This window comes from Callithrix jacchus, chromosome 7 (assembly GCF_049354715.1).
Source record: "Callithrix jacchus isolate 240 chromosome 7, calJac240_pri, whole genome shotgun sequence".
Classification (NCBI taxonomy): domain Eukaryota; kingdom Metazoa; phylum Chordata; class Mammalia; order Primates; family Cebidae; genus Callithrix; species Callithrix jacchus.
In genome coordinates, this window is record NC_133508.1 from 43765860 (window position 1) to 43781030 (window position 15171).

At 55.2% G+C, this 15171-nt stretch overlaps 1 protein-coding gene across 48 annotated transcripts in view; it reads right to left on the bottom strand.

Annotated features, from left to right (window-relative positions):
• NPHP4 (nephrocystin 4) overlaps nucleotides 1–15171 on the bottom strand; it is a 134554-nt gene that overhangs the window by 12175 nt on the left and 107208 nt on the right. For 41 of the 48 annotated variants that reach the window (XR_004745689.3, XM_035307510.3, XM_078330202.1 and 38 more), the window contains 6 exons: nucleotides 14183–14343; nucleotides 10641–10821; nucleotides 6147–6272; nucleotides 3460–3665; nucleotides 1565–1791; nucleotides 802–988 (listed from right to left, as the gene is read on the bottom strand). Coding sequence is in view for 44 of the 48 variants with exons in the window: in XM_035307510.3 (XP_035163401.3) it covers nucleotides 802–988; nucleotides 1565–1791; nucleotides 3460–3665; nucleotides 6147–6272; nucleotides 10641–10821; nucleotides 14183–14343 (1088 nt within the window). In the remaining 4 variants the exon portion in view is untranslated. The remainder of the gene's footprint in view (nucleotides 1–801; nucleotides 989–1564; nucleotides 1792–3459; nucleotides 3666–6146; nucleotides 6273–10640; nucleotides 10822–14182; nucleotides 14344–15171) is intronic. The other 7 variants (XR_013519753.1, XR_013519752.1, XR_013519751.1 and 4 more) reach the window with 1 other exon arrangement.

Below are 15171 nucleotides of genomic sequence, written 5' to 3' on the forward strand. Positions count from 1 at the left end.
TCCCACATACACACCTCACACCCCTCCTGCATGCACACTTCACACCCAACTGCACACACCTCCCACCTGCACACACTTCACACCTTCCTGCACGCACCTCACACCCACCTGCATGCACCTCACACGCACCTGCATGCACCTCACACGCACCTGCATGCACCTCACACACCCACCTCCTGCACACACCTCACCCACCTCCTGCATGCACACCTCACACCTGCATGCACCTCACACCCACCTCCTACATACACACCTCACACCCCTCCTGCCCACACACCTCACACCCACCTGCACACACCTCACACACCCACCTTCTGCATGCACACCTCACACACCCACCTGCACGCACACCTAACATATCTTCCCTGCACACACATCTCACCTACCGCCTGCACACAAACCCTGGTGTGCATGCTCCCCACACACACACCTGCAAGGCTACATCTTGCATAGAGCAGCCAGTGCTGCAGTCAGAAGGGAGCAAACAACATTAACTGGAGAGAAGATGCTAGAAAATGTCAATCCATTAGATTGGGCTTTAAAAAGCCCTTCTGACCCACTTAGTAAAGAAAATGAGGAGCGGTCCAGCCTGACACCCATTGGGCTGGAAAAGAGAAGGGGCCAGCTGCACTCACAGTGCAGATGCCGGGGCTCCTGTCAAGTGCCGGGGAGCGAACAGCAGCCCAAAGGCTGGTCCGTCTGCCACAGGCATGGGAGGGACACTGGTGGAGACTGGAAGCATTCTCAATTTCCCATGGTCGTCAGCCAAATGCAACTTCCCTGTGCACCTGACCCCCGCACCTGCGCCACAGCCAGCAGCCCCGCAGAGAAGCTCTGGAACTTGAAGGGGACGTGGGCGGTCTCGTGGGGGCGCAGGTAGAGCTGGGGGGCCAGGTTGCCACGCAGGTGGAACATGTCCTCCTCCACTGGTGTGTGCAGGCCAGCAGCACCCTTCAAGTCTCTCCACTCCTGACTGTCCACGATGACACTGAGGGAGGCAGTGTCCAGGCATCAGGACAGTTCTTCCCAGGAAGGCCCACAGGAAGGTACATCCCACCCACTGAAAGCGGTGCTCAGAGGAGTGGGAGAGAGGAATCAAATCACCTCGGCTCTCGGGCAGAATTCAAGCCAGCTCAGAAGGGGCGCTGGTGGCACCCAACACAGATCTGGGCTGTGAGGGATGGGGGCACTGCCAGGGCCTCACCTGAGCTCAGGGCTATCTAGAGGGAAATGAGGGCGCTGCCAGGGCCTCACCTAAGCTCAGCTGTCAATCAGGGCAGGGGGACAGGGGCATTGCCAGGGTCTCATCTGAGCTCTGGGCTGTCGATCTGTGGGGAATGGGGGTGCTGCCAGGGCCTCACCTGAGCTCGGGGCTGTCAATCTGGGTGGGGCAGGAACACTGCTGGGTCCTCACCTGAGCTCAGGGCTGTTGATCTGGGGTGAGGGGGCACTGCCAGGGCCTCACCTGAGCTCAGGGCTGTCAATCTGGGGGCGGGGGCACTGCTGGGTCCTCACCTGAGCTCACGGCTGTCAATGTGGGGGCAGGGGGCTGCTGGGGCCTCACCTGAGCTCGGGGTTGTCGATCTCCACAGTCACTGTGTGCTGTGTGTTGTGGGGGTTCTTAAGCACAAACTCGAAGAACTCGGCGACCCCCAGCGTGGCATGAAGTGTGTGCTCCGTGGTGATGGACAGGCTCAGCAGGCTGGCGATGCTCTCGGCCTTTGTGCGTTCCCGGTAGGCAGCAATGACCTGTAGGTCCCGAAAGTGCTGTGTGCGAACACTCTGCTGGGCCTGGGGACAAGAGGACATGGCAGATAGGGTCCAGGCACACCCTGCTCCAGGAGGGGCTATTGCTGGCCGCCCACCACCCACAACACCAGAACAGGACATTTCTCCAGGACCATCCCCTTCCTTGACCACGTGGTCTGTGTGGAACTGGCCGGCCCCACCCAGGCATGGATCTCAGGCAGTGCTGGGCAGAGATCTGCTGACTATGTCCCCGACACGGAGGCTCACACAACACCCCTGCCTGCTCCCGAGAGCCTTCACAGCCACAAGCCTGACCCCCAGCACAGTGCAGAATCAGAAGCAGTGGTTTCAAACAAGAAAAAAAAATGGCCTCAAAACTATGACTGGTGATAGGCCTCACCAGCCAGGTCCCCAGCACAACATCGGGAGCATTGTGTGCTGGGAGACGACATGCCCTAGGCCCGCTGAGTCTCGGTCACACTGGGTCAGAGTCAGGGCAACCAGCATGCTGCCTCAGCAAAGCTCAGCCACCCCCTTGCTCTGATGGTCCAGGGACTCTAAGGGCTTGGCCAGCGCACATGGGTTCTACAGGCTAAAGACTGGCTTGTTTTTCTTGCGGGCCTTACAAGAAAAAGTGAGGCCCACTACAGGCTGCCTTGCAAGATCTAATGCCTGGAAGGGGTCATCCCGAAGCCGGGGAGTCGGCCAGGCTTCAGTGGCTCCAGGAAGCCACTGTAGTTGGGCACTGGGAACCTTCTCTCTAATACAGAAGAGATGGGCTGACTTGAATGCTTTCAGGCTTTAACTCAAAAAGTGAGGACAAAATTTGATTTCTGACTTAAATGACTTTGGATATTCACTTTCCATCATCCAAGGCTTTGGCTGTTCTTTGCAGGGGGATTGGAGCTGGGCCTTTCACACTTGGGGCCTCCATCAGAATTTTATCATCAGAGCTTTTCAGGAGGGGAACCTCTGACAGCCTGTGCTGGACAATGGGGCCAGACGTGAGTTAGGATGAGAAACAGGGCTACGGCTAAGAGCGGCTCCTCAATTCCAAGCTCATGCAGACACAGCCAAGGTCATCCAGGCTGGTGGCCTCCAGAGACCATAGCTTTAAGCCCTGCCTGTTGTGAGGAAGGGAGGGAGGGAGAGAATAAAGGGAGGGAGGGACGCCTCTGTTGAGACCCCGGCCTGCCTGCATGGGAGGGGAATCTCAGGAGATCTTTCTCAAGGCCCTGTGGTTCCTATCTTCTCCGAGCCCAGGAGGTACAACCATTCTCACCTCCCATTTCTTAGTTGCAAAGTATTAAAAGTTTTATTTAGATTTTCAGCCAAAAAGGGGGATTTTTCTAGCCAGAATGATTACACTGATAACCCTAGATATGTCAGCTGCTCACAGCTCTGGTCCCCAGACCCCAGGGCGCCTCAGAATCACCTGCAAACCCAGGCTCCAGGGATCCTGCCCAAACCAATCGGTATTAGAATCTCCAGGGGTGACGCCCAAGAACTGGCTTTTGTTAAAAGCTCTCCAGATAATTCTCACTTAAAGATTTCCCCTGGTGGCTGAAAAAGCCTGATGTTCTTATTATCTTGTCACTAGGACTTGGGAGGAAGTTAAGAAAGCAACCATGTGGGAGGCAGGGAGAGACGTGCACAGTGACTCGGTATGCATGGAGACCCCTGGGAGAGCGACAGCGGAGAAACCCTCACCAGCATGCTGGTCCCACGCCGGCCCGATGCTCCCCCGGCCTCCTTCAGACGCACAGACCTCATCCGCTCCAGCTTGCGCCTGCGGGTGGCATCCACCTCACGGCCGATGTCCTGGGGCCCCTTGCCACCCTGGGCATGGGTCAGCAGCATGGCAGCCAGTTCACTGTCCAATTCCGCCAGCTTCTGTGCTTGCACCACCCGCTTTCCTGCGAAAGGGTCAGAGCGGGAGCCGGGTGGACGTGCAGTGTCTACTTCCAGCAGCAGACACAGAAGCAGGCTTCCCAGGACCACCTCCAGGGAGGGAGCTCAAGAGCACAGCTCATGCTTTTGCAGTTCTGAGACTCGGAAAAAGACGGTAACTTTACATCCTGGTTTCCACAGCATCCCCTCCCTTCCCCAGCCTCCAAATTAAAAGGCATTCTGACTTTGGTCCTTAGATCCAAAGCAATCAACAAACCACCAGGGGATTTTCTAGGGGAAGAAGGCCATGTTCTAGAAGGTCACGCTCTCAGGATCTTCAAGGGCCCACTAATGCCTTCACCCAGGGCTCTCGGCCTCAGCCCCTCAGATCAACAATGGGGGGTAATGGGTTGCCCCATTGGCAGGAGGCCTCCAGCTAGTAGGGGGTGAGGGATGACGCTCAGAGCAGGCCTGGCCCTCAAGCTCCTGCTCTCAACTCAGCCCACCTCCTTTGGGATGGCCCTACTCAAGCCAGGACACACAATGAGAGTCAGTGAGCAAACCAACAGAAGCTGAACAGGGTCAAGCAGTGGCAGACAAAGGCATGGCCACTACTGCATAGGCCAGGCCCTTCCTTCTAATACAGAGCAGGAGCTCAGGGTGTCAGGTGGGACTGTGCTGAGTGACAAGGCCATGCCACACGCTGACACATGAGACTCCCAGACAATCGCTCAGCCCAGCATAGAAAGGGCAGCTGAGAGGCGCCCCAGCTTAGGGCCTGGGTACTTCCTCACTCCCTGGCACCAGCAGAAACTTCCCACAGAAAGCCAACACCAGCCCGAGCTCTCCCAGCCTGGTTCTACTCCCACGGGCGTTGGCAGCCCCTTGCAGAAGTCTCCACACAGTGGGAAGCGATGGCCCCCGACTCCTTCTCACAAGGAAACAGGTGCCATCGTCAAGTCCCCCCGTCATTCAGTTTTAAAGGCAGCAAACTGCTTCACAGAGGCGAGCGGCTCTTTCAAGTCTCAGGCACAGGCTTGGTCTGCGCTCCCTGCAGCCATGGCATGAGAGGAGGGACCTGGGACCTGGGCAGGTGGGGGGTTATCGTGAGCTCAAGTTTTCAGATTGCATCACCCCAACAAATACTTCGTGGTCCCTATGAAGCCAGAAATGAAGTTACAGAGTGACTGGTGAGACTGCACTTGGAGCAAGGCACAAAGCACTGAGAACCTTTTAAAATATCATGCAACTTGCTGATTCTGGAGCCCTGCCCTTGGGTGAGACGTGTGTTTTAAGGGACACCTCCTGTCCTGCTTCTGAGCAATACAGGGTCTGGAGGATTGCTGACTCTAGGGCCTCTGATCTCTTAGCAAGCCCTTCTGGGTTCCTGCTCCCTGACAGCTGAGCCCCTGACCTGCTGCACCAGGAAGCAGGGTTCATGAATAACCTCAGCTGAGCTCCTGGAGCTCAAGGACTTCTCTCTATGGAGCTGGCTCTCCTACATACTCTAGCTGGGTCTGCGGGACCAGCTGAGGATGAAGGGCACTGACCGCAGGGCAGGGAATCGAGATTCTAAGCCACATTCACCCCTTAGCCACCACACTGGCCAAGCTGCCTGATCTCTCTTCATCTCACTTTCCTCAACATTACAATGAGGAAGCTGGCCAGAACAGACTCCACTCAGCCTGGATCATGAATCCCTCTGAGCCCCTCAGGTCCCTCCCAGGGAGAACGTACAAAGTTTACCCACAGTGTCAGGGGCCTTGTAGGATCCTGGAAGCCTTGCAGAATGGAACCCAAAGGCCCCTCCCACCTCTAACCAGCCACAGTTCCAAGACCCAGCAACACACAAAGCTCCCGGCAGCTCTGAATTCAGACAAGCTGATCTGCAGCCTCTGGGGAGCGTGCTCCTTAAAGAGCACTTCCCACGTGTAGTTGAAATGACAAGTACTTTCTATGCAGCTCTGTGAGGCCAGACATTTCAAGGGGATAGAAAAACTTCAGAGCTTCCCTGCTGTGAAACACATTTTCACCAAACCCAGGTCTTTCCCTCTCAAAACCAGGTCTTTCTTTCCCACACTATATATTTGGCTTATTTCTTCTGTTCACAACATGGGGGACTTGTTTTAAAAATCCCTCTGTGTTCATCCTAACCTTCTATTTCTTCTTCCCTTGCAGATGGGCAGCCAGCCGGACACTGACGCCACTGGCAGGGTTCCCACTTCTCTAAACAGCACAGTCGCCTGCAGAACCCAGCCCAGAGTGCCAGGGTGTGATCAGTGCGGTGGCTCAGGGGGGCCTGCAGGTCCATAGGAGCATCTAGCCAGGGCACCGAGCCACACATGGACAGCACAGTTGGTCCCGCCCAGGCGCAGAGGGACACTGACAGCACCGTAAACAGTGCACACACCCACACACACGTGCACATGCACACACACATGCAGCCTTCCACCTCTCACATGCCACTCACAACCCACTCAAACATGTGCCCAACAGTGTCGACTCACGCCTTGAGCTTCCACTAGTGAGGAGGCTGCCTCCAGGGAAGCGGCTGGATCCATCGTTTGAGATGACCCGAGACCTGGACGGTGGCAATGTGCTAGCATCTCTCACTTTCTGTTCACATAGGTGACCTAAACGAAAAAATCCCAATGTAAGACACTAACCCCAAACAAGAATCTGATGAAACAGACAACCCACCACATAAGCGGTTCTGGCTTTCAAACGGCCCATCTACACCCTAACATGCTAAGGTCCCACCACCTGTTTTGAATGTTTTGCAACTGACAGACAAAGGTGGGAGCTGGTTCTGCTGTGAACCTTCATCTCTAAATCTTCATTCTCTGCCGTGTCAGAGGCAGCCTCTGTTTCCTGGCGACGAATGAAACTGCGTGGTGCTCACAGTTTGCCTGCGCTTCTGGATCTCTGGGTCACAAGGTGGGCTGCCTCACAAACCAACCTTGGCCTCTTGACGGCCGCATTCTTCAAGGAGAGGCCTATGCGCACTCACACGTGCAAACGTTTGACTCCACACACACCCCGGAGTGTGAGAGCCCCCCACAAATCGGAGCCTTCACCAGAGTTGTGTTCATAACAGAAGCCTTTGGAGAGCCACTGGTGTGGCCTTGGGACAAGTGTGTCCAAAGAAGACACGTGGCCAGTGGGTGTGGCGCCACTCAAACCTGCAAATGTGAGTATCCTGGAGGAAGCCAAGCTTGCCCAAGGCGGGCTCTTCTGAGAGGATGGGACCCACAACCTCGGTGTGGCTTTACCTCCCCAAGGGGTGAGGCAGAGCACTGCCAACAAAGTGCTGTCCCAAAATGAACCACCCAAGGTATGTGCAAATTCTTGTGCCATCAATTTCCTCAATTCCAATGAGGCAGCGTTGCGTGCCCTCATTGTTCTCATCATCTTCCTGGGACCTGTTAAAAGTGGGAACCAGCTGGGTGCAGTGGCTCACAGACATCAGCACAAAGTATGGGAAGGCTGGCTGCCTCCTCCCACACCCCAGTTGGCAACTAGAAAGGCCAGTGGCATATATACCCAGCCATCTCTTTTCAGGGGAATTGCATTCTTGCCGATGTCCCAGTAGCTGTCACCCGCCTCTCACCTCCTGTTCTTTCTCCTTGAACTGCATGTCAGCACCATGCTGTGCAGCAGCACAGCGATGCTGACCTCCCTGTCACCTCAGGTCCCTGCTACACCCCCATAAGGATGCAGCCTCTGCTTCCCCCACATGCCCTGTGCTGTCCTTCCGCCTTGGACTACCAACCGCCACCCAGCTCCCACAGCGTCCGCTCCAGCCTTACTCCGAGCCAGCTTCCTGAGAGTGGGCACCTGGAAGGAGGGCTGTTTCAGTCTTCTCCCTGTTGCTCTGGGACCCTCTCTCCTGTGCTGGCCTTCCAGGGCTACCTCTGCTCCCACACGCTTTGCAGGGGTATCCAGCTTCCCTTCAAGTTAAAGCCCGCCCCCTAACCCCCTGGCAGAGGCTCTGCCTCTGCTGGAACACACTCCTCTCCAGTAGTGCCAGGAATCCGTTTTTGCCTCTGACAGTTCATGGTCACAGGATCAAGATCCTCATCCCTAAGAAAGGAGCCCAGATCAGTGCTCCTTCGCACGAACAGATGTTCCCCTCCCATGGCTGTGTCTTCTGAAACCCAAGGAGAACAGGGCTCCAGGGTGAGAAGCTTTCATCAATCAATGCTTCCATCCATCTCTCCACCATGTGCCAGGTACAAGGGCAAACCCCACCACAAAGAAGGCATGGTCAGGGTCCTCAGGACTTCCCAGATTCATGTGGGAAAACAGCAGACAAACAAGCAGGCCAGGGCAGGGAAGGGATGGCAGCCTAAACTGGCCCAGCCCGCCCACACCAGGGCCAGAGCTGCAGGTACTGGCATTGATGCTCACACTTCAGCCATGCTGCCCTCCACATGACAGGAGAAAGTGCCACTGGCCCCAAAGCCTCAGTTTCCCACCCACAAGCTGAGTTATCCCAGCTTCTTGCTGTGTTTCTTCCCATGGGAATTCTTGGCAGGGGCAGCAGCTCATGGGCTGGCGGTCCTGGCAAGCTTTCTGTCATGTCCTGAGGACCTGCTCCAAGAAAGAGGGGCCTCCCAGGCGCCCAGCACCTCCATTCACTGTGGGCGGTAGTGGGTTCATCCCACACCCAGGGACAGCCTAGAATGTTCCGAAGCTTTCTTGACCACCTTCATCTGATAGCAAGTGGTTCTCTGAATCGCAGACAAGAAGGCCCCTGGTCCACCCACATCTGACCAAAGTGAGCACCGGTCTATTTTAAGCCTGTACTATGCACCACCCCAAGAAGTACTAAGAGATCATGGAAAGTATTGCAAGGTCAAGCCGGGTCCAGATGGCTCTAGGGGCAGGCAAGCAGCATTCTTGGAGCTCAGGTTTGCAGGACGCCTAATGATGACAATGGCTGCAGCAGGTGAGACCACAGGACCCCATGGGACACCTTATGGACATGGAACACTGCTGGGTTTCATGACCATTTCCTCTTACTGTATTTATACTTAGCACACATGGGAAAATAAATGGGGTAAACTCAATTTACACTTGCGTGCTCACTCAAGAAGGGGACGAGTGGAGCTCCCAGCCGAACCCTGTCCTACTCCACATCCAAGATCACTGGGATTAAAGAAAGCAGTCTGATGCTTGCAGTCCCTGGATGACAAAAGCTAACCAAAAGTGCAAAGAGGACGCCAAGGAAGGCAGCAAGCAGGCCTGCATGGAGTGGTCACCAAGCACTAGGGCCATCCTCTCCCCACCATCACAGTGCCAGGGCCCTGGACCCAGCTGGCAGACTATCCCCAGCCTGTCCCCAGCCATGGCACAGGCTTCCTCGAGTGGCCTCAGACAGGAACACACACTGTGAATGCAGCCAGCCCAGAGCAGAATCCAGGCCAAGGCCAAGGCTCCAACCCGCTTGGTCACCCTGCAGGCCACGCTGCTGGCAGACAGAAGCCTGCTATACCACAGATGAGCCAGTTTTATGAAGAAAGAAAAGCCATAACATCTTTTTTTCCAAAAAATGCAGAACTGACGGAGGAGAGCCAGGCTGGCTGCACTGATGCACAGAGTGCTGCGGGTGGCATTTGTCCTTTGTTAAAACCTCTCCCTCTCCATCGGTGCCGGAGTCTCCCAAGCTGGCTATCTCAGCCTCCCTTTCCCATGAGCTTATCTCTCTCTTGCAGGCAAAGTACGAAAATGACAATTTGAGATAACATATAATGGAGCCAATCTTTCTTCTGAAGATAAGATTTTAAAACCTGGAGTCACTGCACATTTGTGGGCTGGAGAATTAAATATAAAAACAAGCAGTGCAGTCTCGGAGCAGAACGAACCCTGCAACTCCCTCAGCTGCATGAGCCTTTGAATAATGCCTACTTCTCGCATGTGGCTCATTTATTTTTCCAGAACCTAATTGAGTTTTGCTGTGTCCATACTGTCTCTTTTGTAGGCCTCCTCGGATCTACATTTGTAAACAGTCAGGCAGAGCCTCCAACTGACTAAGGAGCTGTGCACTTGTGCCCCTCCGCCCCCCGCCCCCTGCCCCCGCCCCCCGGCCTCTGCGCTGCCAGCACCGGGTGGATGTGGCCCGTGGGGCTCTGGGGTTTACAATCAGGCTGGGTTCTGAGGAGTGGAAAATTCCCTAATAAAATAGCAGAGAAGTCTGAGTCTCACGCAGACAGACACAGCTCCAGAAACATCACATGGCTTAGTTGTGTGGTGCTTTCAGTGCTGCCCTGAAAAATCCCAAATGTTCCAGAGGACCCTCGGGAGGTTCAGTGAGCTTGTCACTGGCCCTGCAGGGTCCCATGCCAGTCCTCTGCCCTGAGGCGTGCACAGGCAGGCACCACCGGCCTTGTGTCCCCTGACGTCCCATCAGCAGCCCCTGTCCCAGCAGAGGCCTCAGTCGAAGCCCCAGGAACATCCCAGGCGGGACCCTCCTGAGCCGTCCAACCCACGTGTCCCCTCCACCACAGTCCTGGATGTGGAGTAAAGTCCAGGGCTTTCTTAGTCTCTCTAAAAAGCAATTCCGGGGCAAGATTTGCTACCAAGTCACGGTGCTGGGTCGAGAAGAAGTACGTCTCTCCATTCTCCTCCTCCCGGGCTGCAGGGAAGTTAGGAACACTCCCCTAGTCTGTCCTCCATGAGGCACAGGGAGGTCTCTCCTGGAACCCAGTCACTGTATCTGAGGACTGCTCAGAGACCATCCAGGGACAGCACCACACAAAGCAATGCAGGAGAGCGTTGAGAGGACTGACGGCCTTAAACCCCGTGAGAAATGCAGAACGCAAACAACTGGCTCCAGGACAGACTCAGCAGCCGAGGACACAGGCTCCATGACCAGGCTGCTAAGAATTCTGCCGGTTTCCTCCTGGGCCTGTGACGCCCATGATGTGGCCCCTGCCTGAGGGAGCCCACACTACCAGAGAAACAGCGCAATGCTGGGCAAAGCTGGCGGGGACTCTTACCCACATTGGCCAAGGTCAGGTACAGCCGGCCCTTCACCACTGAGTGGACACCGATGGGCTTGACGCGGCCAAACCCCAGCACGTCTCCACTCACCACCACGGTGTCCTGCTCGTATTCAGTCGCCACAACCTCAAGCTCGTGGGAGGCTTGCACAGCCGGCCGGCCTTGGCGGAGGAGATGCTGCAGGGGAGAAAGGTGCGCTCAGAGGCTGGAGCCGGCCCAGGCTGCTTCCATGGCCCCTGCAGGTGGAGGCTGCTCCCATGACCCCTGCAGGTGGAGGCTGCTCCCCAACACTCCGGGAAAGCCACTGTGGGTGGGAGGCGGTGGGCAAAGCAGGACAGACCTGCATCACATGGGGGCAGCAGGGCAGCGAGCCAGGGGCCTGTGTCTCAAAGCAGGAGTCTTTATTACTGGGGTCTTTTTCACAGTCTTACATAAAGTACAACTGATTGACCCACTGAATAAACATCACTGGGCCCCGGGAACATATAAGTGGTTCTGGCATCTGCCCTGAAGGAGCCTCCCCTCCAAGAGAAGAAGACAGGAAGGAGGCCAAGCAGACAACGCAGAGGTCTCCAAGCTGAGCCATGTCTGGGGCAGTGAGGAATCCAGGACGGAAACCTGAAGGAGACTCCAGGAGGAAAATGGGCCACGCACAGAGAGGGCAGGGGAGGCAGAGAGGGCCGGGAGGCAGAGAGGGCAGGGGAGGCAGAGAGGGCTGGGAGGTAGAGAAGGCTGGGAGGCAGACCAGGCCAAGGGCACAGGGTACAATGCCCCCCTAACCTCCCTGGGTCAGGGAGCAGGCTGGGGTAGGGCCTGTGGGGCCCAGGGAGGGGCTGTAGGGCATGAGGGGCCTGAGGGTGAGGCCCAGGGTGAGGATCTATACGCCAGGCCAAGGCTGCTTGGGGAATGGGGGGAGCTGGAAGCCTCAGACCCAGCAGGGCCTCAGCAGGACTTTCCTGACCACAGGCTCTTCTGCTGATCAGATTCAACCCCTCAATCCTCTGCCTGAACCCCAACGCTACAAGGGGTGTGGGGGACAACAACAGCCTCCCGGTGGCACCCCAGGCCTGGCTGGCACTCTTCCCCATGTGCACTCCCTGCACTGGCATTCCCTCTCACATAAGCAGCAGTGTGGGAGCGGATGAGATTTCGGATTTTGCAATTCTCCAACTTCTACAGCAGCAAAATTGCCCATCTCTGGGAGTGAGACGCCCAGACCTGACCCTTCCCTTGTGGGTCTGGGGGCTTCGGTCGCCGCAGACCCTGCTCGCTCTATCACACTCGTCTACACTGCATACATTCACTGCATAGACATTAATGGTTCAAGAACCTCAGTCACTGGGAGACAGATGTGAGAAGACACCTTTGGAGAATGGCCAACAAATACAAGGAGCCACGTCATCCCTCCAGTAGGCGAGGAAACGCCAGTGAAAACAAAGCACCATCTCTCCCAAATCATTATCAAAACAGCCAATGGCGACTGGTTTAAAGGCTGATGCCCCATGAAGCTGAGGGCATGGGATGTTGTGCCTTCTGTCTGCATAAAATGCAGGCCTGGCTGAGCCTTTGGGCCAAGCCCCCACCTGGCTCTGCACACCTGCGGGGTCATTGGCATCATCAGAATTCTTCCAGGAACATGACATTTGCAGAGAAGAGGATGGTAAAGAGCACAAGTTCCGGAGACAGAATTAGGCTAAAACTCTGCCCTCCTTATCATCAGCGTGACCCTGGGCCTCTGTTTTCTCCATCAGAAAATAGGATAAAAACACAACTGCCCCAGGGCTGGGCTGAGGGTCACACTGCAGGCAGCTTAGGAGCCATCCATCCCTGGAGGAAACTTATCACCACAGCAATGTGTTCTAGCCAGCACCCCCAGGAAATCAGCTGGAAGATGGGGGTAGAACTGAACTTCAAGAGGTCCACAGCAGTGAGTGGCAGAAGGAAAAGCCACCATAACGTCCCCCAACAGGAAGAGCTGAAACAAGATGAGAGCTGGCCCCGCGTGCAAAAACAGCCCACCAACGGCGAGCCAGGGCATCCCAACTCTCCCAGGATCTCAAGGCAAGAGGGTTCTCTCTGATTATCTCAGTTTTTCATGTTTTCCACCTAAGTTTTAAAGTTAAAAGACTTCATTTTAGAAAAGTAAAGCTTTAAAACTTATTCAAGTCTATGTCAACAAGTTAACAGCACTTGTGTAAGGGGCTATCCGTGGAGAAGCGGATGAGATGGCTTTGGTCTCCAGGTGGGACAGCAAACAAGAGGCACAAGGCTTGGCTGGGCATGATGGGGGAGCCATTGCTTCCACACACGTGCCCAGCGGGACCCAGCTCTGCCTCCCGTTCCGCCTGCCTCCCACTCCTCCCCACCATGCAGTACCTGCTGGGGCTGAGGCCTGTGCTAGAAGAGAGACGCTGTGGTGTCAATACCCTGTCCCTGCCCTGGAGACATCAAGGCCAGGGTGGGAGACAGACAAGCAATGGCCACAATGACCCCGTGGGGCCCATGCCATGACCCTCATGGGAACAGAGGCCCAGGGTGAGGCATGAGAAGGGCAGTCAAGCCTCGCGGGGTCCCTAGCACCTGCAGACCACACCCTGAACTTCTGTGTACCGCCTACCACCCTGGGGAGCTGTGAGCAGACCATACCCCAGAGGAAGAGCAGCTGGAAGAAACCCCACACCTCCACACCCAGCATCCCAAGAACAGAGCAAGGCTGAAGAAGCAGAGGAGCTGGGCTTCTCAGGAGTCAGCAGCTGCTGGAGCAGATGAGGCTAAGACAGGAAGCCCCGGGTTCCGCCGTGTCAGGAATGCAGGAGGAAAGAGCTACGCGGCACTCAGGGGAAGCAGGGAAGTCTCAGACTCTGGCCTGCGATGATGGTGCCACATCCCCACCCAGCTCCACCCTGTGGCCTGAGAGGAGAAGTCTCAGGACACTACAGTAGCTCGTGGAACTGGCCCCAGTCCTTGGCCCAAAAGTTATTATGGGGTCCCCTTCATACAGTAGAGAAGCTTGGGCAGAATCCCAGGGAAGACGAGTGAACGAATCCATGGATTTAGGTTTTAGTATGCAAGAACAGAAAAGCACAATTAGTAAAAGAGATCGAATTGTAATAGAACGAGAAAGGCACAACGCATGTCACGATCTTAGGAATCAGCTAAAACACACTGCACGCCCGGTCACTCGCATCTTCCCTCCTTCACCTGAACCTACCTCAGATGCACCTGCCCTCGCCACATTCACCACGTGGAAGGAGCTGAAGTGACACTGCCTGGCAGGTCAGTTTGCAGGAGAAATAGATAACTGAGTTTGATCTTAAGGATTTCCTGAGCAAACAACTAGCATTATAGAATTCAGACAGTGAAAAATCTTTTCCTTTCCAGAAGCAGAGAATGCAGCACTATTTTTAATTAGTGAACGGAGAAGGTCAACCAGGTCCTGCATGGGACAGTGCCTGCTCCTACCAAGCAAGCAGACCCTGAAAGAGTGACTTGTCCCGTAAGGGTCGCAGCACCCACTGTCCTTCAGGAGAGCCGCTACCTTCATGTGGACGGCGGCAGAGCCGATGAGCAGCAGGGAGTCTCCGTCCCAGACATCGATCTGCAGGGTCTGCAAGGCCAGGTAGCGGGTGAAGTGGCGCCGCTCGCCAGGCTTCAGGAACCCAGGGCCCACCATGTACCTCAGCTGGAAGCCAGGAGGCCCTGAAAAAGAGGCCCAAAGGAGGCCAAAAGTAACTAGAGTCATTCATCATCTTTCTACTTGGAAGAGACTTTGGCTCTGGTCATGATTACTAATTTCTGCTTCTGTCATAGCTATAGTTAATAAACACATTAATCAAAAACATCATAAAATATCCAAATTAACAGAATGAAGAGTCATGTTCAGAAGACTACATTTCTTTCCCATATAAACAATAAACTCTTCCCCAAACAAGATTTATGGTTTCACCAAGTCGTTGTAACAGCCTATGATGGATGGGAGCAAATGTCCTTATGAGGCTGGCTGGGGAGTTCATTATTCTGGGCACGCAGAATTTAAGAAGAAACATAGTCTACATCTGCTGCCAAAACTGGCATGCTCACACACACAGGTGGAGCTCCAGCCGAGGTCAGGCTGCGAAGCCATTGCGGGACACCCACAGCCCCTCTCCTGCCCTAACGCAGGATGGCCCCTGCCCCACCAGTATCCCAGGCTCCTCCTGTGGCGTCTGCCCAGGCCATCAGGCTAAGAGATGGGACTGGACTATGGCCCCTGCCTTCATCTTCTTGAAGTGGCGTTATCATTAATTCTAAATTGACAAAAATGCCATTGGAACCATCCTTAAAGTTCAAGGAAGAGCAGTGCTGGGAAGCATTTCAAAACAACATTTATTTCTCTTCCTATTGATAATGGTGACAACATTCCTGCAGTCCCCAACAAGCAGAGGAAGGAGCAAGTGTTTCCTCATCATCTCCAATACCAGGCCCTGGGCCAGGCTGAAGTCTGGCCACAGGTCCTCTCCACCCAGGCTCCAGCCACCTCAAGCCCCA